The 27827-nt window shown below is 39.6% G+C and overlaps 2 protein-coding genes across 4 annotated transcripts; both read left to right on the forward strand.

Annotated features, from left to right (window-relative positions):
- Positions 1–615: 615 nt before the first annotated feature.
- rbm12 (RNA binding motif protein 12) lies at positions 616–10367 on the forward strand. Of its 2 annotated transcripts, XM_085407193.1 has the most exons (3): positions 620–753; positions 4248–4314; positions 6589–10367. In XM_085407193.1, exon 3 carries the CDS (start codon positions 6617–6619, stop codon positions 9317–9319), a length of 2703 nt encoding a protein of 900 aa, XP_085263319.1. In that variant the 5' UTR covers positions 620–753; positions 4248–4314; positions 6589–6616; the 3' UTR covers positions 9320–10367. The 2 variants fall into 2 exon arrangements, with proteins under 2 accessions (XP_085263320.1, XP_085263319.1); XM_085407194.1 differs by lacking the exon at positions 4248–4314 and having other exon boundaries at positions 616–753.
- On the forward strand, positions 617–27768 carry cpne1 (copine I). 2 transcript variants are annotated; one of them, XM_085407195.1, is made up of 16 exons: positions 617–753; positions 18655–18783; positions 18875–19054; positions 20436–20510; positions 20598–20669; positions 21041–21124; positions 21342–21431; positions 21516–21614; positions 21697–21783; positions 22249–22308; positions 22498–22631; positions 22816–22870; positions 23049–23103; positions 23526–23659; positions 23747–23983; positions 24652–27768. In XM_085407195.1, the coding sequence occupies exons 2-16, from the start codon at positions 18655–18657 to the stop codon at positions 24766–24768; spliced, it is 1608 nt and encodes a 535-aa protein (XP_085263321.1). In that variant the 5' UTR covers positions 617–753; the 3' UTR covers positions 24769–27768. The 2 variants fall into 2 exon arrangements, with proteins under 2 accessions (XP_085263321.1, XP_085263322.1); XM_085407196.1 differs by lacking the exon at positions 617–753 and adding an exon at positions 17176–17470.
- Positions 27769–27827: the final 59 nt, after the last annotated feature.

The following is a 27827-nucleotide window of genomic DNA, read 5'->3' on the forward strand; positions in this document are numbered from 1 at the left end:
CACGGGTCGCAGAGAGTTCAACCTGAGGTAGTTTGACCATTCCATTATAAGATAAAATAAGATGGATCTTCTTTGCCCTGGAGATCAGAAATTGTCTTTTTTTTATGTAGCAGATAAAATTTCAGTTAAACACCACGAATGTCTGTGACTGTAAAACTCCAAATCTGTCTGTCCACAGACTCTTATGCAATCAGGAGTTTATCAACCAAACATTGCACAGTTACATCTTAGGCCCCTGTATGTATGTATAATCTTTGCAAAAGTCTTGCACCACTCATGTCTTCCCATTTTGCCTCCAGTAAACACCGAAATATACCATACGAATATATGAATTTATCTCTGAAAAATAAAGATAGTCTTACCAAATAATAACTTTCACATTTGCTAGAACTGTACAACCCCTGTTTTTACCCAACAAAAAATGTATATAATAATATAGTAATTGTATAGTATATTATAAAATATTCGTAATTTTATAATCTACAAAAACAACTTAAGTTGTCAAGAAGAGTGATTAAAGGTGCAGTGGGATAGATAAGGCAAGGTCTACTAAACTACTTAATTCCCCCAGTCGACAGGTGGCGCTGTCGCTCAATCAGGATATCCCCAGCTGCGTGTTCTCGCGTCATCACGCCTGTCATCGCGGTGTTTGTGCCGACATTTCGTGCAGTCGTAGCAGCAGCTTGCAGAAGGGAGAAGAAAAGACCCGCGTTCATGAGTTAAACCTCAGTGTGTTTGTTGACAAATTTCTCGGTAAGAACACATCCGCGGCTGCTCGCTAAAAGACGAAATCACAGCGGGAGCCGATGAAAGCACGCAGCCTGCTCGTTGTTCCGCTGCACTTCACACACAGACACGCACACATACAAAGCAACCACCCCAGTCAGCTAGGTCGCTAATGAGCATTAGCCTGCTAGGAAGCTAAGCGGTATAATCTACATTCACTCTTATCTGCTGAAAATTTGATAGTTAGCTACGACTGTATAAACTCCACGTAGACTATGAATGCCTGTTAAGCGTAATGACTGTTAGCATAAGAAAAAGTGTAAGCAGACTTTGTGTAAAACGGTGTCTTAACCGTAGCCGCAAGCAGATATATACATTTTTCTATTTTTCACTGAGCGTCAGTTCGTGTTCTTGTCGTGTATTTATTGAGTGGAGTGATGGGCATGGAGGAAGGTTTTGAACGATATTTGCTACGATACAACGCCGTCCGTCACTGCATAGTAGAAACCAGTAAACCTCGGCTTTGGGTAATGACGTTAAGCGTTGAGCCGCGATGTTGTCAGAGAGGATGTTGTTCAAGATGAGGCTGAGTAGTCATGGAGACCATGTGGGGACGTTTCTGATAGCTGTTAACTGATGTGTGGTCTTGGTTTATGAACATCAGCCCTTTTCAGATATGAAATATGCAATCCCAGCTCTCCCCTGTGATCATTATGATTTAATTCAGTCATGATAGAACCGAGAGAGAGCTTCTAAAATATGTAGTATACAGTATACATGCCGTTACACTGTAGCGTTAATATCATGATTTAATATATGCAACATAGGCCAATGCTACATATTTTTGTATAGCCTGAATTTATGACGATGATGCGCCTGTTGTTTTTATGTAATTCCTACAGGTAAGTGCATAGTCAAGATTTAGGTTGTCAACATAAAGAACAGCTTAAAGTGTAAGACTGACTCTAAAGTTATGTCTTTTTCACACTCATTACCAGGGATGCACCAATGTTTTTGTTTATTTGCATTGTTTTTATAATTTTTAAATTATAGAAATAGGTATTTTTTAGAAGTATTTATTAGAAAACATAAGTAAACGCATTGGAATGGTTTGATTCTCTATCCATTATAATGAATTGTGGACAGTTGTGACAGCACTGTTTCACACTTTCTTTAACCAATGTGACACCACAGCAACTGGTAAATCATCTTATTTGCAAATAGGTTAACAACAGGGATGAAAACTTCAGTCAGAAATAGCATTCAATAAGGAAAACTACTTAAGTCCCAGATCTCTGCAGGTAGTTTTGCTTTGCCAACTTTACCTGAAAAAGTTTGCACTGGATTTTTTTTCCACTTCAAGTTGTAGTAGCTAACATTTTTACTTAAGTGTCTCAGACTGGGAAGAGACACAAACATGGTTTTGGTCCCGAGCCTGGATAAAAGGGAGAGTTTTATCAGGATGGGTATTCGGTGTAAATGTCTGCCAAATTATCTGCTGTGATGCCTTCTTGGGAAATAAGTGAGGAGCAGAGTTGCATGTTAAAATATAACAGACAATTGTAATAACAAGGAATTTTTTTTTTCATAAATGTATAATTTGTGACATTTTGAATATATGACTATCATAACTAATCCTCACACAGCAGTATGTAAGATTAATGAGTCAATTTGGCCAAATATATTGGTGCATCCCTTCGTATGGCCTTTCATGTACACTATTAATCAAACATGAGACTTGTATATCAGTGCTTCTAAACATTCACATCAAAGGTGCATGTCTGAAAGGGGCTTTAGTTGAGTTTGTGAATGACTCCCCAGTTGGTCTGTTGGATGCTGAACACAGCAAACAGGAATATTTATCAGTTTCTCCAGTATTAGTGGTTTCTAATTTTGTTCTGTTGGCTCAGTGTGCATTGCGCAGGCCAGTGGAGCTCTGTGCCAGAGATTTTTCTTTATCAGACATTTCTGAAAAAGGAGGGCTCAGGTGTGCTCTGGGCTTCATCCCAGAGGCAGTCTCATTGTCCCATCTGAGACTTGATCTACATGCTGAATGTTGTGAATGGAGAGTTCCTCATTCTTGTTCTTTGGTAGATTATGGTCTTACTTTTTTCATCTTCAATTCCACTCTTTGATTGATGGATTTGACAGCCAGTTATGCGTTCCAGCTTTGAACCAACAAATTAAGACAGTGCGTTTTTCCTTTTGATTCTGAAGTTTCTTTCTTGAAAATCAGTTTCTGGTTTTCTTTGTGTGATTTATCAGCTTCACTGTGTCTCTGTTGTGTTAATACAAGCTGAATGTTTAAACTTGCTTCTGGTTACTCGATTCTTTGACAGTATTTGTTTGTTGCTGTTTCCTCTTCTGCTGTGTTTTATCCTCTTGCTGCTGTTGATGTTGGTAGTGGATGTCTTGAATGAAATTGTTTAAAATTTAGTTTAAAAAAAGCAGTGGGTACACTGCTGACGCTGATAATGCTAATGTTAATGTCCAGACTGATTTTGGTGGGTGTGTTGAGTTGTGGGTAGTATCCTGGCATACAAACATGTTCCTCTGCAACTCATTGCTTTGTACTTTCTCCTCTGCTCAGCTGCTGTCTTTGGTGCTGTGCTGGTAATTAGTTGCTGATATTACTTTGGTTTACTTAAAGCTAATGTTGCTCCGGTTGATATGATGCTAATGTTGCTCTGGTTGACGTGATGCTTATGTTGCTCTGGTTTACATATATCTAAATTTGCTTTTGACAAAATGTTGAAAATGTTGCTGTAATTGATAAGTTACTGTTGTTACTTCTGTAATAGTTGTCCCAATGATTTGTGTTAATTGCTGACGATGTGTTGCATATTTGCTGGTTTGGTTTGTTCCGCTTGTTGTGCTCTTTTAAAGCCAGATGCTGAAGTGTTGTCTGCTGGATTTGGTCAACACTGTGATGTTGCCTTCGACCTGTTTGCCAGATCGGTTGGTTTTTTGGGTTGTTGCTTTGACGTTTGGTGGGCATTGCTGAATGTTTTCAGATATTGTTATTATCTATTTGTTGATAATTACATTTTTTCGTAGCTGAAGTCATCATGTTGTTGGTTTACGAAGCCTAAATGTTTTAGTTTAGTGTGATATGTTGTGGGCACTGCTAGTCTTAGTCATGATGAGGTTGAACTTTGGACTGGAGTTCTTCTTTGCTTCTGGCAGTAGTTTTTCTTTTTGCTGTCTCATTATGATGATCTGTTGTTGGAAAAGATTTCCAGTTTTAGTGTCCATGGAGCTTATAGAACAATTTTCGTGTGCTTTTCCGTGATAAGACCAGCTTTTAGTTGTAGGGCTAAACTCTTCCACCACATACTACTTGTGCAATATTCAGCATTTTTTTTTAACTGAGTGAGTGCAAATACTTGAAACTGATAAAGCACATCCTGTCAAAACCTTCTTGAAAATGGCTCAACGTACCATTCTTTTCTGTGAAAGGCTGAATTCATTGATGATGTTTTTAAAAACAGGAATGCTTGTTTCTTTGACCTTTTCACCAGGTTTCAGTATCCTGCAGAAAACCTCTGTCTGTTACAGTGAAACTATACACACAGCTTAGTTGCATTGGTGAGTTGGAAGTTGCATGAGATTTATAAAGGATTACTGTTGCACGAATGATTCCATAGTTGAATAAACAAGCAATATCGCTGTACTGCATGATAGACAACTTAATGAACCTTATTGTTGCAGCCAGTTTATTAGGGCTCAATATTCCAGAGTACCACTGCAAAGACTCAAGGCCTTGATAAACCTTAGACAAACTGGGTTGAATGACACTTCATCATCCGTTTCATCTTAAACAAAAATTAAAACATTTAAAAATTCCCTCTTTGGGCTTCACTGGGTTTCCGCCATAACTTAGTGGCCTTACTAAATGTACCTAAGGCCAGAAAAAGCAGAAAAAGGAGGAGGAAGTATTAACATGGCACTATTCAACCAAAGTAATGAATACTAGGTACACATGAAGATCAAGTACAATAGGCTACACCAGCAGGAGGGCAGGGGGGGGGAATATAGCCTCAAAATTGTATCACAATATTTTAATCATGATATAGACAAAAAAATGCTGAATGTTTTATTGTGCTTCTTTGGAGGCTGCTAAAGAAACTCCCATTTCAGATAGGTTGGGTAGGGTTCATAAAAACATAGTATTGCTATAGCAGTGATATTGGATAATGACTTTTTTATGTCACTTAAAATGTTATATCAGTATTGTCATGGACAATATGATATGGCACAGACCTACAGTGCACTGAATCACAGTTAATCTTGTATACAGCGATGGATGATTTTTGCCTGCTATAATTAGCGAATGGGCAGATATTAGTTGAAAAATAAAGGTGAAATGGTATTAAACATTTTGCTACTTCAGTCCATTTTATTTTAGTATGTTTGTTTTATTTGTTTTAAGAGTGTTCGCACCAAACATGAAAAAAAAAGTCTCACCTTGCGCCAGTACACTTGCTGAGTAGTTTTATGGAATCCACAAATGTTTGGCCATAATGGCCAGTAGGAGAAAAATCACTGCAGTGCTGCCATCATTTCTAAATGTTCACAAGAACATCTTCAAATTTGCTCACTTTTCTCCAAGCTTTTTAGTTTTTTTCCTGTTCGACCATACAGCTCCTTCAATCCACTAACACCAGCATTAAACTGGTCCTCACTTTCTAAATGTTGGTGATGTCAGAAGACGCTAGTCTCTGGGAGAATAGAGAGAAAGATGAATACACGTGGATTTGCCTTAATTTCCATTACCCGCATGAACTTGCATAGACTTTTGTCAAAACTTTGCTTCACATTTGGTGTGAATGCTACACTTTAAAAAAAAAAATTTGTTGACAAATGTTTAAAAACAGAAGGCGTACAAGATACGGTAGCTAGTGTTTAACTAACAGTCATAATTTTAGCTCATAATTAAATAAAATTTAAATAAACACGACCTGAAAATGCAACCATCTTAATGCTTGATACTCAAACACTGGCGGAAACCCTGGACTTCAGATGCTTTTATGCAATCTAGTATTGAAAGTAAAACAAGTTGTGTTAAAGTTTTCTTTTTGTGCACACAATTCACATTGAAGGTATGTTGATACCTGAAAATGCTTGTTGAATGAAACAAAAGCTGTGCTACTTGTCTTTACAAACCAGATAAGCTTTACTGAGGATTAGAATTTGACCTGGCCAGGTGCATGCATGGTGTAGAAGGACAAAAAGATATCACAGATGACAAATGAGTCTCATTTTTGGCATGTAAAAAAATTTTTCAGAATTTTTAAATGTTATATATTTGCAATTCATGACAATTTAGGAGAGAATATACCACATATCATCACAGCGTCAACTTTATCTGGATTGTTTTTTTCCCCCTGTCTTTAAGCCTGCCTGAAATTCTTGCTGTTCTTTAAGCACAATTTCTTTGTTCTTGCTATGCACTGTTTTTAACACTTGTCAGTTATTCAATACTAAAGCTATGTTTAAAGCTTAAGATTGTTTTGTGGTCTAGTAAAATATGTTGGGCAGGATTGCTTAATTATCAAAATGAAAGTTTAGCTAACCTATTAAGTGGTTCAGAGAGACTGTTTTAGTTGACAGTTTTGTGCAAATTTTTAAAATTCTTACCTCTATTCCCCAAACCCCTTCCAAAAAACCTTTGGTTTCCAGATGGCAAGACAAAAAGGAGTGCAAGATTGAGAACTTGTTATTATGAAGCGCTTAAAATTGTAAGCACTGCTGGCTATGCAAAAGAGACTCCTATCCAAGTTTACTAGAAAAAAAAATCTGGAAACGATTGGTCACCCTCTCTCTGCTCTTCATCTGATGGTAGTGTTGCTTTCTCCCCAGGTTTTAGGGCTGTTGTTTAGCAGTCAGTATGGCGGTAGTCATCAGACTGCAGGGTCTGCCCATAGTGGCTGGCACCATGGACATCAGGCACTTCTTCTCTGGCCTCACCATTCCTGATGGGGGAGTGCACATCGTGGGGGGTGAACATGGTGAGGCTTTCATCGTCTTCGCCACAGATGAGGACGCACGGCTGGGCATGATGCGAACAGGTGGGTCCATTAAGGGCTCCAAAGTGTCGCTGTTGCTTAGCAGCAAGACAGAAATGCAGAATATGATTGAACTCAGTCGCCGGAGATTTGAGGCTGGGGCAGGGGCTGTGGAGATTGCTGCACCTACAGCAGGAAATGCCAGTCGTCAAGCAAGTGCTGCCCCTATACCCACAGTACAGTCTGGGGCAGGGGGGAGAAGCGGTAGCCATGGAAATCAGGGTTTTGGTAACACCCCGACTGCAGTGACGGCAGCAAGCTCATCTCAGGAGCCACCAAATAACAAAGCTGCAACCAGCTTGGCCAGCGTGGTGCCCAGCTTCCCCAACAGCTACAGTTCTGCTCCCACAATCACCACAGCACTGGCATCTCTTAATGCAGGACCCCCACCCATCCCTCCACTTCCCAGCATGCCTTCCATGCCTCCTATGCCCACACTCCCTACTATACCAATTCCTCCTCCAGTCTCCTCCCTTCCTCCTGTTCCTACTGTTTCGCCACTGTCCCAAGGACCTCCAGTGCCTCCTATGTCACACCTTCCGCACATGTCCTCTCTACCTCCCTTCAACCCTTCCCTACCTCCCCCAGCTGGACTAGGCTCGGGCCTTCCTCTTGGGACACCCAACCATATGTTGTTTAACCCTCTTTCTCCTCTGGCTTCACTTGGCCTTCAAGCCCACATGAAGGCGGCTGCTGCCGTAGCCACTGGGGGAGGAGCTGGCAATCCTGATGAGTTGTTTGTTCTGCTGCAAAACCTCCCATTTTCATGCTCAGAGGTGGAAGTCAGGGAATTTTTTCGGGGTCTGGGGTTTGATGCTGTTCGCCTGATGAGGGATGGACAGGGGCGGCCAACTGGTAGAGCTATGGTCAAGTTCTTCTCACCCCAGGAGAGCTTTGAAGCAGTGAAGCGTGGAGGTGGCATGATGGGCCAAAGATTCATTGAGATCACCCCTGGCTCTGAGCGTCAGTGGGCCAGCCTCAATGATGGGTTGGCAGGCCATGCTCCTCACAACAGCAGCAAATCAAATAGCAGTAATGAGTCACAAGATCTGCAGCACCGCCGTGGTAATGTAGAGGCAGGAGGCAGAGATCAACGAGCAAGGTCGCGATCTCCCCACCGACAGGAGTTCTGTGTGTACCTAAAGGGCCTTCCTTATGAGGCAGACAAAAAACAGATTAAGGAGTTCTTTAAGAATTTGGACATTGTAGAAGACAGTATCTACATTGCCTATGGCCCCAATGGACGAGCCACAGGAGAGGGATTTCTTGAATTCAAATCGGAACAGGACTACAAGGGAGCTCTAGGTGCTCACATGCAGTATATGGGCAGCCGGTTTATTCAGGTTCACCCAATCAGCCGTAAGGGAATGCTAGAAAAGATTGATGCCATCCGCAAGCGTGAAGCAGCACAGGGTGATGGCAAGAACCAGGATGGCTTAAAAACGCCCAGAAATTGCGCCCACATTACCAACATACCTTACAACATCTCCAAGAAGGATGTTCGAGCCTTTCTGGAGGGTGTGGGCATCTATGAGGACACCCTGAAGGTCCTGACAGATAGCCATGGCAACGGTTTAGGACAAGCCATCTTCCAACTGCGAACTGAAGAAGATGCTCGCAAAGCTGAAAGACTGCACCGTCAAAAGCTCAATGGACGGGATGCCTTTGTCCATCTTGTGACCTTTGATCAGATGAAAGAAATTGAAAGAAATCCTCCACCCCAAAATAAGAGGGGCCAACGCAACCAGAACCAGCAGAACCAAAACCACCACCAACAAGCCCAAACAATTCCCCAGCAACCCCAAATCAATCCATTTGCTGGGATTAGTGGTGAGGAGTTTAACTTTCTCAGAAACACTATGGGGAACCTCAACAGCCCCCCATTTGTGACTCCATTTTCAGCTCCAGGAAATGGGCTAGCAGGCCCTCCTCCTCTCCCACCACTGGCTGCGGGATTGGGAGATGTTAATTTGGGCGTGGCTCCCCCACTAGTTGCAGGCCTTCCTGGAGCGCCAATCTTGGAGCCACCTGGCTTTCGTAGTGGAGCTGCAGGAGGGGGTCCATTCAGCCAGGATGGGCTGAGAGGCTTGGTACCCTTTGACAATGCCAACAGAAAAGGAGGTGTGGGAGGACAGAACCGAGGGGGAGGGGCCAACAACAACCAGGGGCGTCCAGGTGGTGGAGTGGTGAGTGCACAGCCAGTGTTCACTCCAGGGGCAGAGGGTCTCCGCAACCAGCCAGCCCCCGCAGGATCCAATAATCCTAGCAGTCAGCGTGGCGCTGCTGGCCCAACAATTGTAAAGCTGCAGAACATGCCATTCACCGTGACAGTGGATGAAATCATGGATTTCTTTTACGGTTACCAGGTGCTGCCTGGCTCAGTCTGCTTACAGTTTAATGAGAAAGGCCTGCCAACTGGAGAGGCCATGGTGGCCTTTCAGAGCCACGAGGAGGCCACTGCTGCAGTTATGGACCTCAATGATCGACCTATTGGAGCACGCAAGGTCAAGATAAGCCTTGGTTAAAGCCCCTACACTGACTGTAGTTAAAATTACCTGGATTAAGTCAAGTTGAAACAAAGCCAGCCTAAACCATACCAGATTTTGGACACAGTTCAGACCTTGCCCTGTGCTGTGACTGTCCCTTTGTGTAGATATTGGCAGGTAAGCCAGATCCCCTGCAGTCTGTGCAGTAGAAAACTATGACTTTGCTCTTTTCTGCAGCTCCTCCACTGACTTTGATAGCACAGTATCATGATTAATATTGCTGTGATTGTAATGATGATGATGCTTATGATGATGATGGGAGGATTTTGGTCCTTTTGTTTTCAAGCTGTTAATGACATCACAGCTTATTTCCAAATCCTGTCAACTCATGATGCAGCGAACACACTCAACTGTTTTAGGTTTTTCTGTGTGTCTTTTTTGTTGTTTTTTTTGCTATGCTAATATTGCTGTATATGCTTAAATATGCTGCGCTGCTGTGGTTCGATATTAACATGCTCTGTTGCTGTAATTCTCCACATTCCTTGTTGCTGTGGTGAAATCATGATTTTAAAAAAGCTATGTTGCAATGATCAAATGTTGCTTTGGTGAAATGTTGACATGCCCCTTTGCTGTGGAAAACGTATTACTGACTTGAAGTTTTGTGGCCATTGTAAAAGAAAGACACTTGCTATAGTAAATGTTGTCTCAAATCTGTGTTGCAACAGTCCTCTGTTGATACGTGGAGTGTGTGGGATGGACAGATTGCTGACTTCAGTTTTATTTTGTAAAAAGGGGCTGCTGAACTTCTTTAATTTTTCACATTTTTTATCATCTCGCTGTGTTTGAACAATGCCACCCTTTTTCCACAGCACTTGCTCAGTAGATGTTTGGATTGTAGAGCGCTAAGATGAAGTCTGTAGTGTTTTTAGTTTGGTAGCTTTTTGTTGTTTCATAATTGTTTTGGATATTTTCTTCTTTAAGCTTATGTTTGTTTCTCTCTATTGTCAGTGTGAAAAACTTGTATGAACGTATAACCCTATATGATGTGGAGTCCTCTTTACTTTAGCTAATAAAAGGATGTTCCTCACCTGCGATGAGCTCTTTCTGACTGCTCTTCACTGTCTGATGATGGAAATTGACTGAATATGAGTTATTTTTGTAGAAGCGGAATGGAAGACTCGTTTGGACTTGTTTCCAATACAGGTGACCTTTAATATCGACATCTTCAACTCAATATGAATAGGCGTTATTATGGGAAAGAACTTGAACCTATATAGTTATCCGTTCTCTTTTACACAGTAGAGAGATTTTGTGTTTGGGGGGAGGAGGCGTACATGTAATGGTTTTATTTTCTCTGGAGTTGGAAGACAATGTAAAAAAAAAACAAAGGCACAATTTAAAAAGGCTGACGTGAAAGTTTTGCTGTTTGAAACAGTCAGAATAAGATGACTGAATCAATTGAAATGCTTTAGTTTAAACATTTTTTAACCATCAGTTGCACACAGAGGTTTGACTATACTGTCACAGTAAATCTCTTTCTGTGGTTAACACTAGACTTTTAACAAAACAAGATCATAGCAACAAAAAAAGGACATCAAGAATTCCTGAAACAAAATAAAACAAAAAAGGTGCTCTTTTGTGCTTATAACTATAAAAGTTGTAAAATAAAACATTTGATGACCTCAAATTACAGAAACAAAAGTCTAGATAGTGAGTATAAAAACGACTGACCAAGAACAGTCGCAGGTCTCACAGTTACCTTTTACGGTAATAGCTCTATGGCATGTTTTGCGAATTACAGCATTGTTTAGCTAGCGAGTCTCATTCCCTTGCTTGTCTGAAACTCCTGCTGTCACCATGTTTTTCCCAGTCTGGTAATATACTCCCTACCCCCCCGGCCAGGTGGGTTGGCTGCGGGGGGAATTACATGCAGAATATTGCCATGGTAATTTATACTAGATGGTTATGTTAAGGCCATTTTAACTATTGTATGTGGAAAAAGTCATCATACATAGTATAGTATATTTGATATATCGCCCAACCCTACATGAAACTACCACTACTATGACAGCAAAGACCCAGTAACTGAGTTAAGTACACAATGGGGGTTTTTTCCAGTCCCTAGAATACTTGGTTGAAAACTATTTTTAACCACTTCTGCTGTGATGCTAAAAGGGAAGCTGACTCCCAAGAAAATTTTCATTGGCGTTTTTAAAATAATTGTTTAGCAACAAACCTCTGGAGCACTGTCTAGCATGTTACAGGTGAATTGCGCTACAGTTACTACTACTACACTTTCAGCTGTTTTTTTTGTTGTTTGTTAGGAATTTAGTTAAATGCTTTCTTAGTGGAATTGTTTATGAAGAGCCTATGCATTCTTGCACAGTTATAGAACTAAAGCACATTGTGTGTACATTGTAGCTGCAGAAAATAGCTGTAGCTTTTTGTGAAAATTTAGGCTTCCCTTAGAAATATGATGGGACATGAAGGCAGAACTTCACTAACCCTTTGTGCCTCAGCAGTATTCATGTTGTCTAATTCTCCACACAAAATAGAGCTCATAATTAAATTCATCCTGAAACCAAGAGTTAAATAATAGCTGACAGGGTAAAACAAACACTAGTCATATATGAACAAGAGGTTTATGATATTCTATGACAGCCTTTGTTGTTCACTGAACTCTTCTCTGAGCAAATTCAAACCAATTTGTGGAAGATCATTTATCCCAAATTACAGGACAGTTTTCAACCAAATCGTCAAAGTTTTGATTTGTCACCTCAGCTGCTCTCATTTTTGTCGATGTGCTTTATTTATTTTTTTATTTGCTGCAAACTTAAAATAAAGCCTTTGGATGTATTATCAACTCTGTTGTACTGAGTAGAGGTAGTGGAGAGCATCATTGGAGGTAGTTTTGTCTGAAGAGGAGTCGTCTGCTATCTGGATATGGTTAACCTCCAAGCAGGTACAACAGCGTTCAACAATATGTGCATGCATTGCTGAACTTTGTGTGAAACTGTGGGAGATAAGCAGGCTGTAATAAAGAGAACTGAAGCACTGTCTTTAAAAAATGGTTGCTGGGAAAGATGACTGTGTCTTTGTTGTGAAGCTGGTGTGTGGAGTGAAGAGAAAATGCAGTGCAAATTAAAGAGAAAATTTTTTTTTCTGACAATTGGTCTGCAAAGGATGCATGTCTGTGCAGTACCTGTGTTTTGGTGGGTGAGTGTGAGGCAGGGGTAAAAATTATCCCAGCGTGACTGCTACTGAGCTGTCAATCATTCAGCTGCTTTCCACCCTCCTGATAAATAGACATCCAGAAGGCAGATCTTGCAGGTGAGTGAAATTTAAAGCACATGAGGAATTTCACATAGTTTATCAACAATACCCTGAAAAGTGCTGGTGCTGCCTGTAGAGCACCAATATCATTAATCCTAGATTAGTTTTCAAGGCCATAATTGTTCAATGATTCAAAAAAATGGAGCAGGTGGCAGGCCTACAGCCTTGAATCACTAGATTGTCTAAATTGCCCAATGTTTGGAAGGCGATACATACTTATGAGCGATGGTAGCTATTAGATGGCTCCTAGCCTGTATAAACTCCTTGGAAGGTAGTAGAGGGGTTTTTTGTAGCCTGTAAATGGTAGTCTGTAGGCGAGTTAAACCTATGGATGTCAAGCTGTAGATAACTTGTGGTAGATTGAGCTCTTTTAAGATTTTATAGGCACAGGCTCAGGGAGTGGCAGCCATCTGCAAACCTGACCCTGGTTCTGCTGAAGGTTTCTTCCTGTTAAAATTGTTTTTCTTCTCTCTCTTGGCAAGGGCTTGCTCATAGGAGTTTTCTTTGTATTATTGTTTTACAACATAAAACTCCTTGAGGAAACATCTGTTGTGATATCAATAAATTTACACTTGCATAAATAAAACACTATATGACTAAAACTGAATTGATTCAAAGGTAAAGGCTGGCAGTTAAGTGGTGAATAGTAGTTTGTGGATGGTAGCCTATGTAGCATTTCATTTGTAGATGGCAACTAGTACAAGGTAGCATGTAGATAGGAAGTAATTTTTGGTGGATAGTAGCCTATATATGGTAACCTTTTGATCATAAGAGCACTGGAAGGTAGCTGGTAGCATTTAGACTTTAAGTTATAGGAAGTGTATGGTATGTAATAGCTTTCTAAAAGGGTACCTATAGAAGGTAAATCATGCCTAGCAATGCCCCGTGGATAGAAGTCTATATAGTACTTACTATGTAACGGAGGAAGAATAGAACATGATTTCAGGTAAATGGTAGTGTTTTGGCAAGCTTTTGGTAAGCTGTTGATGATTATATAGGGTTGATGGTGCCCTCTAGATTATATTGTTTTGGATAGTAGTAGCCTGTGGATGGAACAACGGCTTACAAATGGTAGCCAATATAGTGACTTATGGATAGAAAGTGGTTGTTGTTAAATGGCTGAAAATGGTTAACTTTTGATGGCTTTTTAAGGTGGATGCCGTTCTATAGAATATGCTATGTCAATGGTAGATAGAGGAATGTGTATAATAACATAGTGTTTGATTTTTGGTACAGTACAAATGTAGATGGTTGCCTGTGGACAGAAAGTAAGTGCTGGTTGACAATATTCTGTCAAAGGTAGATAGTATACTGTCAAAGGTAGTCTGTGGTTAGTAAGTGATTGTTGGTAGCCAATAGATTACAGGTGTCCAACTCCAGGGTCGGTGCAGGTTTTAAATGTGTCCTTGATCCATCACAGCTGATTTTAATGGCTAAATTACCTCCCTAACATGTCTCGAAGTGCTCCAGAAGCCTGGTAATGAACTTATCATTTGAATCAGGTGTGTTGAAACAGGGTGACATCGAAAACCTGCAGGACACTGGCACTCGAGGCCTGGAGTTCAACACCCTTGCAATAGATGGTGCAGAAGGTGGGCTATGTAAACTGTGGTTGGTTGTAAAAGGTAAAGGGTATTGCTGATGCCAGAGGCTTCTGGCCAGTAACCAACACATGATAGATGTGGATTGAATGTGATTGTTAGATGATGGTGCTCTGCAGATAGCATTGTCTAGATGGCAAATAGTGCTCTGTGAATGGTATTCTATTAGTAACAGTTACCTGTTGGAGGCCTATAGATGGTGTAGAAGGTAGATGTATGCGTTGGAATGCAAATTGAGCCACGGCAATATATAGATGGTCATGTATAGACATTACAGAATATTTTACCTGTTGTTCATAGTTAGCAACTGGTAGATGGGTTTTTATATGCAATTTATATAATATATAGCGGTATTAGATGGCGGAGATTGGAAGACTGGCATTTTCTGATAAAGTTGCCGCCTATTTAGCATTATTTTGGTAATGATTTGAAAATCAGTTGAAAATAAATGACTAGTAACATTAACCCAAATATACAATAGTTTTACAACATAAAATAATTTTAAAAAATGTAAACACATGCAGCTAAGTAAATGCAAAATTCACAAAATAATTGTAGGTAGGCAACCTGACCTAGTGATGTTGGATGAACAAATAAGTAATTTAAAATATATATATATATTATAATTAAGTAGAAAACGATATACTACCTTCTTTATCCTTGAATGAGAAGTGGTGTATAAAGAATGGGGAGGAGTCCACTTGTGGAAATGGAGGAAATTGTGCGAAAGATTATTGACTGGACTGATCACGTATTATTTTTTTCTTTTTAAGGCATATGAAACACTTACATATGCCTACAAAGTTTGAGCATTTTCTTAATGCCACTTCTAGATTCCTTGCTGCTTCAACTTTAATAATAATAATGTTGAAATATTAGTATTTGTTAATTAGTAAGTCTTTCATCATATGGATTTTACAGAAATGCAAATTAATGACCCAAATATGAACAAAACAAAGAAACAACATTTTTATTGTATAGAATCATGCAGTGAGTCTAACAATATAATAAATGTACATGAAGCTAAATTAACACCTAAGTACACTAAGGTAATGTTAAAACTGATATCTATCTATATCTAGATAGATATACAGATAGATATGGAGGAAAAGGGGTAATCTGAGCCCTGTGGGTTCTTGCAGATGCTGTTTTTTCTCAACTTTTTTGGTCTTGCATGAGGTCATGATAAACTTAGCAAGTGCATATGCTTTTCCAACTTAGACAGTTGGCGTGAGTTTCAGGGTTATTTATTTTTGATGAGCATAACATAAAATTAGGGCTAAAGAAGAATAATATAATGTTTAATGTATAATGTTTAGCTTAAGGTTCCTGTTACATTATTATAGCATGGATTGGGTGCAAACTTATTCCAGCTCTTTTTTGAGGCTGCATCTTACTCAAACCATGGAGTATGCTACTTTCAACATATTTCCTCACAATTAAGTCCCAAAGATTTTTATTTATTTTTATTTTTAAGAAAAGGGTGTGAGTAGTTTTCAGGGAAAGAGATCCTTACAGAATGAGAATCACTGAAGCAGGAGCTCTGTTTGTTTATGCATGTGAGATCTGCACGGTAAATAAAACAACAATACTCTCCCCTACCCTCTCTCCCTCCGTACTGCATTTATCTGTTTGTGCTTTTCCTGGTGTGTTTCTGTGTTGCTTTTCAGACTGCACTGTGGTTCTACTGCGAAGGATGAATAAAATGAAACCATATTGTTCTCTGTGGGGAGGGTGACTCATGCTGTGTGCAGTTTGTTCTGTTTCCTCTCTGCTCTGACTGTTGTTCAGTCTATTTGGTCTCTTCTTCTGATCACCACAGTACATCTGCTTCATCATTCATTCATTTAACTGCAGCTGCAATAGCACTTCCGGCCCAAGTATGTGATCTTCAATATAAAAGCACTAAAACGTTTAAGTCTTAAAGCACATGATCTTTTTTCCCTCAAACATCAAGTCAGATGAAGAAAAAAACAAAAACAATAGCACCCTCCCCCAACACACATTATCTTTCTTATAGCTTCGTTACAAAAGAGCAACGGGAATTCTACTTTGGAGGACATAAAAATGAGGTTGAAAGCTTTAAATAGATATTAATAAAAGATTTTTCTATTAGGTCAGTTTTGAAGTGAAATTTGGAAAAAATAAATCTTCAATTGGAAATGCATACATAAATCTCCAAATATTGCTACATCTCTGTAGCAATATTACCACCCTCGTAAACATGCTGGACTTTAGCAAAAACAATACACATATTAGGATGGATTGTTCAGCCATGATAATTTAAACTAAAATTAGGTGGACTGAATATTATCTCTGATGGGATGCAGTCATGATCATTTATAAATTACTTGTACGATTTATAATCCTCAAGGATTATGAATTGTGTTAAAGTGTGTAACACTGTTAAACATTTTTGCATTATTGCACTGGGATATGCTTTAATCCTTACCATATCTTTAAGTCTTGTTGTGCTTGTGTTTGGAAGTAAAGCTTTAATTATGCAAGATCTCAGGGACTCTGGACGTTTTTCTCTCTGTCCTGTCATCGTTGTGTTTGGGGTTATCAGCTTTGGTTTGTTGTTGGTGCAGTAATCTTTGGAATAGTTTCCCCGTTTGCTGCAGCAGCTTAATTCCGAGGCGGGTGTAATAATAATATCTTCAGGCTATGCTAAGGTTTAAATGAGGTGGTATGATTTCTTTTCTGTTGTTCTTGTCTCTGTACCAACATTACTACTAATATAATTATTAATTACTCAACAATGTGCATTATACCTGGTCGGCTGTAGTGTGATTGGAAAGTTAAATGAGTGGGAGGATTGATTGCGTTTGGCGTTATTGAGCTTTTATTGTGAAGGAGTCTACAGGACATGTGAAAGGTAGTAACGTCACCGTACTCTTGTTCGGGATCAGAGGGCGTTACTGACGGTTGTTTTGGCCAATCAGGAGTCGAGTACGCAACCGCATGTTCAATCAGAGAATAGTTAGCCTGGCCACCACCCTCCCGTGACATCGAAGGCTTTCGAGCAACGACAAACGGAGTTATTTTCGTCTCAGTTACTCAAGGCTTGTATTGTGTGGCGTGTATTTTACTAGAAATCCTGATAAACTGGTCAGATAACGTTTAGTGAGCTCTTTAGTGTGTTTAACAGAAAAAACAGGGAGTAGTTTCCGTTCGCGGGTTGTGGGAGTGGCTGTACACCGCCCTTGGTTTTTATTCCTGTTTGAAGGGGATAAAATATAACGGATCCAATAAGGTGATTTTTAGCATTTATGATGGCATAATTCTCTTTAAATGTGTGCTTGTGCGAGAGTGTGTGAACTTCGTGTGTTGGAGAATTGTGCTGGTGTAACTGGTTTTACAGGTCAAGTCAAATCTCCATTCAATCTCATGCTGATGTTGCCTTTAAGGGGCTGCTACTCCTCAAGTTCGTGCGGGTGGTGCCTTTACCTGCTTCTGCTCCTTTTGTTGATTTAGTTTGTAATGAAAACGGCATATCAGGTGGCAGATGGTGCGAATATGTCACATGAGTTGTTATAGAAGAGCCTGGCTGACTTTATGGCTGCTGATAAAGACGATACCGCCACATTTCCTCTGTTTATTGAGTGTCTGAGACCGGTGGCCTCTTTTGAATGTGGAAAAGATAAATGAATACAGTCATCAGAGATGTGCTGTCTTACATTTGGGCTGTTTTATGACTCTGTGGTGCAGGAAGTTGCAGAACACAAAACTGAGATCTTGCCAAACTTCATTTAAATTCTGCAGCTGTTTGTGGTTAAAGAGTGATTGCATTTGTGGTGTTTTTGAGCTGCTGTTTCATTTGGGGACATCTTAGGGAACTCTGCTGAAAGTTTCCGGTTTTGAGTGGCATACCAATAAAGAGGTTTTGGCTTGCTACCAAAAGGAAACTTATCAGGATTGCAATATAAAATAATTTGTTTTTATTTTTAATCAATATGATTAAAGTATATATTAATGTATAATGAGTTGACCAAAAGTGACACAGCACTTAGGTTATATGAGGTAACTGACTCACTTCCTGGACCAGGTGGTTGCTTGCAAAGACCCAGTATGGTTAAAAAAAAAATCCTGTTACCAACGCGTGTTTTTGTTTAACTAATGTACAGGAGCAGGAGATGAGAAGAGTATGATAGTGATTAGATGTTGTGTTTATATTGATCTGTAGCGGCTGAGTTGTTGTGGCCACTTTGGGTAACCTGAGGCTTTGTGTTTCTAGTGATTCAGTGCTTATGGATAAGCATTGGTGTTATTTGCAGTTGTTTTTTTCTGATACAGGGTACTATAACTGCTGTAAAGACACACATTTCTACTCTTGAATGACTATTTTAACGTTACAGCTGTCACTGTAAGCTATGCTGATATTGAACTCTTAAGTTCTGAAATATGCTGATTTTAATTTCTTTTCTGCTCCTCCTTCAGATGGCAGACTGTGTCAGCAAGGTGGAGCTGAGTGTCTCCTGTGCTAACCTGCTGGATAAAGATGTGGGGTCAAAGTCTGATCCTCTGTGTGTCCTGCTGGAGAGCACTGGAGGAGATAAGTGGGCTGAGGTAATATGACAGTCACGCTTCAGAACAGAGCTTTGTTTGGCTTCAGACTTCATTCTAATGTGAGAATCCTGTTGGTGTTTCTCTGCGTCAGTTGGGCCGCACTGAGCGTCTGAAGAACAACTCCAGCCCGTCCTTCAGTCAGCGTCTCCGACTGGATTATCACTTCGAGAAAGTTCAGAACCTGAAGCTGGGTGTCTACGACATCGACAACTCCAGCTCTGACCTTGGTGATGATGACTACCTGGGAGGGGTGGAGATCACACTTGGCCAGGTACACACCGAATGTGATCAGCTATTACTTTCAATACCAGATTTATTAGAATCTATTTTTCAGTAGACTAAGGTTCAGCTCTTCAAAATGCAGTCAAGCTTATTTTTTTGTTTGTTTTTGTGTCCCAACTGTTGTAGGTTAGAATTGTAACTTTCAGTCTGTTGCTTTCTCCAGTTTCCCAAGAGGAAGCAGGAGAAATGTATACAATAGGATGGACATATATATATAAAAAAGAGAAATATATACAAAAATAAGAGAAAGGCACACATTAGAGTACAAGTTGCAAAGTGCTTGGGAGTAGTGCAAAAGAAGACAGACTTGGTCTGAATATAGTGTGTTTGCGAGCGGCCTGAGTGATGGGGGTCGCTCAGATTAGTGGGGTGGGTGGGCAAGGGTGGGGTACTTTTTATAAAGTTTATACATTTTTCATAAATGTATGTGACATCAATCATATAACACAAGTTTCACTATAAAGTTACTGAAATAAGTAGATGCACTTTCTTTATTGAAAGTGGAATTGTAACTCATTAACTTTCATTAAAACTTTTGTTGGCAACGTGTCAGAAACTAGCTGAAATGCAAAATATGCTGAATATGACCAAGAAATAAACAATTTGAGATGCAGGAAATGTTTCACGGTTTTTAATTATTGTGCAAAGTTGTTGCAAATAAATTTTCTTTTAACTAACATAATGATTCACGATCAGCTGTTCCAGTCTTACAATGTGTAGATCATAGGTGTCAAACTCTCAGAGCTGGCCTACTGGTATTATACAGCTAATATATATATTGTTTAGTATTAAGCTTTGCTTGTTCCATATTCAGTTTTTCAGCAAAACGTGTTTGAGTCCATAAGAAAAGATTCATTCTTATATCTGGAGGAATAAATATATTTCAATAAATATTAACGTTAGCCCGCGACTTTGTTCCAGTTTTGAATTTTGGCCCACTGTGTATTTGAGTTTGACACCCCTAGTGTAGATTATTCAATGCAGATTATTCTGCAGTTTTCCAATGTAATGCTGGCGCCCTCTAGTGGTGTCATTGAACCATAACGAGCTATGCTGTCTGTGCTGCAGCTGATTGGCTGTTTTTAATTCTGAAATGGCGTTTTTGTTGTTGTTGTTGTTGTTGTTGTTTTTTTTAAACTTACAGATTCAGGTTGAGTCTACTGGTTTGAGGCATGCAAGTTGATATAAGATTATAATCTGATATCCATTAAAATGTTCAACAACACTTTATTTTTGTTAGGCAAGAAACTAAAAAGTTCCTCTGAGGTCAACATTGCCCTCTGCTGGACAAACTGTGTTATGCAAATTCAGGTTTGGGAGCTGGCTGTCAATGATTAAGCTGCAAACATTACCTTCTCTGTGTGTTTCAGATAGTTTCCAGCAAAACTGTGACCAGACCTCTGCAGCTGAAGAAGGGCAAACCTGCTGGGAAGGGAACCATCACTGTATGTAGAGTATCGCTGTACTGAGAATAAAACAAGATTATGATGACTGTGACTTTAACATAAGTGTGTGTGTTTCTGTGTGTGTAGATCACAGCAGAGGAGATAAAGGACAACAGAGCCATTGAGTTGGAGTGGGAGGCTAAAAACCTTGACAAGAAGGTATCTTCTACTTCCTACTTTATTTAATTCTTAATTATTACTCACTGAGGTTTGATCTCATGAACAGCTGCTCTGAATGGCTGATGGTGTTTCTTGATACTCCCCATCGGTCTTATTTTTCCTCACCTTTGTGCTTAAAAACATAATTTAAGTGTATTTTTTAGCTTTTTAATTTTGAGCTTTTCTTAGACTCTCATTTTTATTACAAAGAGTTTGGTAATGTGTACTGAATTTTCCTTTTATATATCTGAGCCACTGATGACATGCAGCTATATCAGAGTATGTGTGTTGCTTTCTAATCTACCCTCACAGCTTAGTAAAATGCATCGCCAATAAATGAGATTGCAGCATGCTGTCCTCCGTTTGTTTAGGATACGTTTGGGAAGTCTGATCCATTCCTGGAGTTTTTTAGACAGGGAGATGATGGAAAATGGCAGCTGGTCCACAGGACAGAGGTAAACACACATGCACACACCTTATTTCATGTGAGAGATGGCTGTTAATTGCTACGATCCTTCTCAAACTCTTTCTTGTTGCTGAAATACAAAATATTTAAACATCTAACACTCTTAGCTTATCATGTGGAAAAACTACAAAAGCACAAACAGAAAATTATGGTGAAGATGACCGAGATGAGGACTGTTTCTGTGTATTTGTGTTTTCTGTTTGTAGGTTGTGAAGAACAATCTGAATCCAACCTGGAAGAAGTTCACCATCCCTCTGCAGACTCTCTGCTACAGCGACCTTGAAAGACCTCTGAAGGTTCCACCAATTAGAATCCACCTCAGTTCATGACAGCCAATCAAATGTGTAACTGTTCCATTAAATCCTGTCCTTCCTTTGCAGGTGGATTGTTCTGATTACGACAGTGATGGATCTCATGATCTGATTGGTTCTTTCACCACTAAAGTCTCCGATATGCAGAAAACAGCACACGGCTCACCGGTGAGTCCAGCGATGATAAGACACATGACGTATTTTAGTTTGCTGCTGAGAGGTTATTGAGCTGTGCCGTGTTGTTCTCCAGGTGCAATTTGACTGCATCCATCCCGAGAAACAGAAGAAGAAGAAGAGCTACAAGAACTCTGGAGTTGTCTCTGTCAAGAGCTGCAAGGTAAAGACTACGTGACACAGGGTTCTCTTCAAGGGGTTTACTTTTTTTAAAATTTTCAACTTTATTTAAATGGGAATTCCTTTAAAGTTAAAATCTCACTTTTGTTTAATGGGGACCTGCCCAAGAAAGTACACATTACATGGTTATTAACATTATAAAATCAAGTAAATCAAAAACATATATCAGATAAAAATAAACAAATGAGAAAACGATGTGCATAAAGTTCAGCTTAGGGATACTAATTCTACTCTTCCTCTACAGTTACTGTGTAAACCACTGTCAGACAGACTGAACAGATTCCTCCTCTCTTGAGCTGAAGTTTCTATTCATTGAGTTTTCTTGAACTGTTCACTGCTAATCAGAGCTCTGTCAGCTTGGCTTGTTGGTGACTATTGCCGTGACGGAAGTGAATCTTTAGTAAAGATGCATGCATCGAAACATGTTTGATTCTCTGTTTGTGTGCAGCTGATCACTCAGTACACCTTCCTGGACTATGTGATGGGTGGCTGCCAGATCAACTTCACCGTATGTCAACGCCAGCTCACATGCACACATTTTAAGTGGTGTAATTTATCTAACCAAGCTCAGTAACTCAAAGGGTGGCTTATCTTTGTCATTTGACTTTTCAGCTACTGATCACAACTTATCAATCAACTTGAGCAGTTGAAAAAGAAGTTAATAAACTAACGCAGTAATTTTATGTGAACGCTTTAGGTTGGGATTGACTTCACTGGCTCTAATGGTGATCCTCGCTCACCCAACTCTCTCCACTATATGAGTGCAGATGGGCTGAACCAGTACCTGTCTGCTCTGTGGTCTGTGGGCCACGTGGTCCAGGACTATGACACGTCAGTACTCATTCACTCAAACTACACCCAAACAACTTCACATCTCCAACCTGAGCCTTAAACTCTAAACTCTGCAGCCTTCTAAGCTCTTGTTCTGCTCTCCTGACTGCACTCTAACCTCTGGTGAAATGAAAATGTTTCTGATCTTTATGTCTAACAGTCATTATTTTGTTTCCTCTTTCAGCGATAAACTCTTCCCAGCGTTCGGTTTTGGAGCCAAATTACCTCCAGACTACCAGGTCAGCTCTCTAACCGACCAATCACAAAGCCTGTTTCTTTAGTTTCTATTTGTTTCTGAAGTGAGAGATCATTAATTCCCTGAGGTGTAAAAATTATTTTGTAATTTTCTGATTTGATTTCGTTGATCTAAATCAGTTATGTCCGGTTTACTAAACCGTTCTACTGTTGATCCTACAGGCGGCACACCACGAATTCGCCCTCAACTTCAACCCAACTAACCCTTACTGCCAAGGTACACACACATTTACTGTACCTCAAAAGTGATATGATTTACTAGATTATTCCATTTAAAAAACAGGTGAAGGAAGAATTAATTAAAATTTTATTTAAGATAGTTTAGCTGTTATTTGACAAAAAAAAAAGATTGTACCCTTAGTCATGAGTTTTAACATCTTATTATGTATCAATAAAGATGTGATTTGATGAGCATTAGAATGGGTTTTTCCAAAGGTAGCTGCATGGGAAGAGATCTCTCTCACTAACATCTGATGCACACACAGTCATTTTGTTCTGAAGCAGACCTGAAAAGTGACAGAAACCGCTCAGTTCAAAAAGGAGAAACATGGTTACCCTTAGTAGGCATCCAAGGAGGGAAGAGTTAACAGATTTTCTTTTTAAAGTTTGGTTTTTCTGCTTTGCTGCTGCCACTCTTAGGCATCCAGGGGATTGTTGAAGCCTACAGGATGGTTTTGCCTCAGATCAGGCTCTCTGGACCAACAAACTTCTCCCCCATCATCAACCACGTTGCCTCCATTGCTGCCGGTGCCGCACAGGCTAATGCTGCCGCTGTGAGTGAACTCATAACAACTAAAGCTTAAGACAATTAGCCTGAAATACACAGTCTAACTTTGACATGTATCTTCTTGTCTCTGCAGCAATACTTTGTCCTGCTGATCCTCACTGATGGCGAGATCACTGACTTTGACCAGACGAGGGACGCCATCGTTCGGGCATCAAGACTCCCCATGTCAATCATTATTGTGGGGGTAGGACCAGCTGACTTTAAGGCCATGGAGCTTCTGGATGGAGATGACGGTGTGCTTAGGTCAACAACTGGAGAATCAGTCGCCAGAGACATTGTCCAGTTCGTGCCGTACAGACAGTTTGCAGATGTAAGTGTGATGCATAAGAAGACTAAAAGAAAGTTCAGGCTCAGTTACAAAGGACTCATTCCTGTGGCCTATCATTTTAATATTTTAATTCTTTAGTTATAAATTTAATATTATTCCAACTTTTATGACAACTATTATGCTGAAAACCTGAAAGATAAACAGAAACATTACTTCTCATGCCGACACGGCACAAAGCAGATTTTTAGATGCTTTCCACTAAAACAGTGCAGTCACTGTGCCTAAATAGGCAAATATAGACAGAATTTAGGTGGATTCTTGCTTGAATTTAATGAAATGCAAGGACATTATTTTTTTTACATCTTCCTCCAGAATGACAACTTTTCTCATCCAGTTTTGTTTTATACTGACGGCTGACCCCTCCCTCCAACTACCCTGCTGGATTTACCTGTGTACTTTTATAGATGAAGGGATATTTCTTTCATAGAAATGATGATAAGTCTCTACATTCAATTCATGCAACCACTCTCCTCAGAGGGCACAAAACAAAAATGCATCAACAACAGAAAATATTTTCTTAATTTAAAACCTGTTCAGGTCTAAAATAATATACTCTAAATGTTAACCTGTCTCTGGGGGTGAAGTCATTTCTGTGCATGGACTCTGTGGTGTTGGAGGAAATCATTAACAACGTCTCTCTCTTTTTCCAGGCTCCTCAGGCTGCTCTGGCTCAGTCTGTGCTCGCTGAGGTTCCCAATCAGCTGGTCTCTTATTTTAAAACGAGAGGGCTGGATCCACCAAAATCTCAGGCTGCTGCTAAATCCTAAACATTCCGCATGCCCTAAAGCCCACCCTCACATTCCCCAAAACCGAAGGCCCACCCTCATGTCATTCCAACCCACCGCTAGACCACATGCCCCCACTCGGCCTTCAGCCACAAAGTTGACCACTCTTCAAGGACCACGCTGATGTGTTAGCCAATTGCAGAACAGCACTCAGCTGTTAGCCAATCAGGATGCCACAGGAAAACATCCCAGTTTTGTTTACTCCATTTAAGAATGTCTTTGTTTCCAGATCTTTGTCTTCTATAGGTGGAATGATAATCTTAGAATAGAAATGGCAGATTATTTATTCCTTCTGCTGCTTCCACAGTATCTATGCAGATCACATGTTTGTTAGCATGTTTGAATAACAAAGAGCCCCACACACACACACACACACACACACACAGGAGAAAAAGTGTCTTGTTTTTGTTCCACATGTATTCTAACAGAAGAAGAAAGTTACTGACAGAGGAGATGTGATCTCTAAAATCTGCACAGATGTCTGGGTTTTCTCATTCGTTTAAATGTAGTTTTATCACAGCAGCCCCTAGTGGACATGAGTGGCACTGCAGCTCCTGGTTCCTCAGCTCTGTGTGTGTGTTGCTCTGATTAGCTTTTTTTTTTTAAATGTGCCAATACCTTGCACTTTGCTGGAAGATTATATTACAAATGATATATAGCTTTACACCTACCGCCTTACTATAGACTTTAATGCTGCCTTATAGTGTAGCCTTAGTTTAGCTTCTTTCTTGCTACTTGAGCCTGGATGTTTCTGTATAGCTCTCTTGTGCTGCTGGTTGTTAATGCTGCCATTTTGGCTCCCAGAGCTCCATTTTGCACATTATGTCAGTAACGTTTGCAGGTTACTAGTAAATCTGAACGTCTGCAATTCAACTGCAATCAATTGATTGAAATAGAGTCGAGGTTGGACATTAAAGATAATATAATGTGTGCTTTATAAGAAAGCAATTAGTATCAAACATAATGTGCAAAGTGAAGTCAAACAAAGTTTAGAACAATGACAGTAAAGTGCCTTTTTGAATAAACCTGAAAACTTTTCACACTTGAATGAATCCTGGGAGCCAAAATGGCCACCTGTGCTGCACAGTGACATCACTGCTCTATTTGGATCCTATGCAAATAAGATGTTATTGAAGTTGGAAAAAAATTGTTTCCAAAGCAAACACGAACACTTTAAAACATGAATTTGTATTCAAGCTTGAACTCCATATCACAGCAACATGTCCAGGCTTTGAAGGATTAATGCCAAGGAAAACATGAGATGCAGAAGTAAGCAATTAATAATCAAACTAAGCTTTTATGTAACTGAAACGCAGTGAAGTCGTAAAACAGCAAGCATTGTGGACACTTTAAGAAACCTCAAGATAAACATGGCTCCTACAGCCTGGGATGCTGGGATTTAAAACGTGTCAAAATATGTTTACAGCATAGTCACATTTAATTTTGTTATAAAATACTGTTACCACAGCTTCAGCTGTAAAGACTTCTAAACAATTATTAGATGTTGTGCCTTTTTTGTTTTTTAAAAGATTAGCTAGAGAAAATGCAGGAAAGGAAGGAGGAAAAATGGGAAAAAGAAGTGCTTGGTTAAACTGAAACGCTCGACTTTGTGGTCGGTGTCTTGACCTCCAAACTCATGGCAAGATTGAGCTTTTTTTTACTCATGTCACATCATCACTTTTGCAAACGAAAAGAAGAAAAGTGACATCAACGTTCGCTTTTCACAGCTAATTTTAGGTCAAATTCTTGTACTCTGTATTGATTGTATTTTTATTTTAACTTGAGCCAAGATTTCTTGTTTCAGTCTCATGAAAGTGCTGGTTTGATTTTCTTCAATTAAAACTCTGAGAGATCAGATCTCCAGGGGAAAAGGTCAGGCAAAAGTGATCAAACACGTTGTTTTATCTATTTTTAATTGAAACTGTATTTCACCATGAATATGGGTGATAGAAAGCCACCTCTTCTGCACAGCGTCCTGATAGACTCGCAGGAAGTGAATCCTCTGCTAATTTTGTCACAGAAGTTCAGAGATCAGCTGAATGGGATAAACTGATTCTTATTAAAACACCATCTCCCTTGTTTTGCTTTACTGTTTGCCAAAATCCTTTTCCTTGCAGAACTGACTATAATTGTCACAGCAGCGCACACAACTACTGTATTAACAGCTGTGATCAGTTCAACAGAAAGATCCGTATCATTTAAATACATTTTTAACAACGGCAAAATTTTTATTTATTTTTTTTAAAGTTCCACGTATTGGACAAAATTTGGGCGAAAAGTCAGTTTGTGTTTTGTTTTCTTTAAATTTCTTTTCTTCATCTCATGATCTGCGCTATGCCAAGCCTTTAGGTCGGGAGCTGCTGGTTTATTTCTGCTGTGGCAAAGGGGTTAGGGTTAGTCTTAGAAACAGGTCTGCAGTGTTTGAATCTTCTGCAAACAGAACATTCTAAACTGTTGTAGAAAAAGATAATAAAATCAGAACAATAGTGATTTCATTTTGGTTGTTTTGGGTTTTTTTGTACCAAACATTAGTAGATTCAGTAGAAAGCTTTTTTTCTTACAGGTTGTTTTTCACCTTCACCCTCACCTGGTGCTTCTAAAGAAAGGGAAACTTCTGTTTTCACATGTTGAATACTGAAATATATTTTTGTTCTAGTAAAACATATTTTAGGAGTCAATTGTTGATCATATTGATTGGTCACATGGTGCAGTCATCTCACAAACCCACAGTATCAACAAATTAAGCTTAAGATTAGGTATTAATAATGATAAAGCACTACATCTCCCATAGTATTCCCACACTGCTGCAGGCTGTGATTAGAATAGTTTGTGGAGCCACAGCATAATGTGACTAGCAGCTCCACTGCTTGTTCGGCTAACTACTATCGACTTACCTGTGTAACTAAACCAGTATAACCAATAATAAACCTGTCTGTGAAGAATGCTTTTCTCAAGATGGTAATAAAAACTGGGAAATGGAAAGCGTGGTGGTTTTTGTGTTTCATTGGAAGAGCTGCTGCTGTTCTTGTAAAAACGTCATT

The sequence above is a fragment of the Rhamphochromis longiceps genome, linkage group LG5 (genome assembly GCF_057381845.1).
Source record: "Rhamphochromis longiceps isolate RC_006_pf linkage group LG5, R_longiceps_female_GT1.1, whole genome shotgun sequence".
NCBI classification, from domain to species: domain Eukaryota; kingdom Metazoa; phylum Chordata; class Actinopteri; order Cichliformes; family Cichlidae; genus Rhamphochromis; species Rhamphochromis longiceps.

What these genes read in the sequence shown, in the direction of transcription:
- cpne1 (XM_085407195.1), top strand. Translation starts at nt 18,655, where the DNA reads ATGGCAGACTGTGTCAGCAAGGTGGAGCTGAGTGTCTCCTGTGCTAAC. An exon ending in ACCTTGAAAGACCTCTGAAG is followed by an intron (nt 21,432 to 21,515) that starts GTTCCACCAATT and finishes CTTCCTTTGCAG; the next exon opens with GTGGATTGTTCTGATTACGA. An exon ending in CACAGGCTAATGCTGCCGCT is followed by an intron (nt 23,660 to 23,746) that starts GTGAGTGAACTC and finishes TTGTCTCTGCAG; the next exon opens with CAATACTTTGTCCTGCTGAT.
- rbm12 (XM_085407194.1), top strand. Translation starts at nt 6,617, where the DNA reads ATGGCGGTAGTCATCAGACTGCAGGGTCTGCCCATAGTGGCTGGCACC.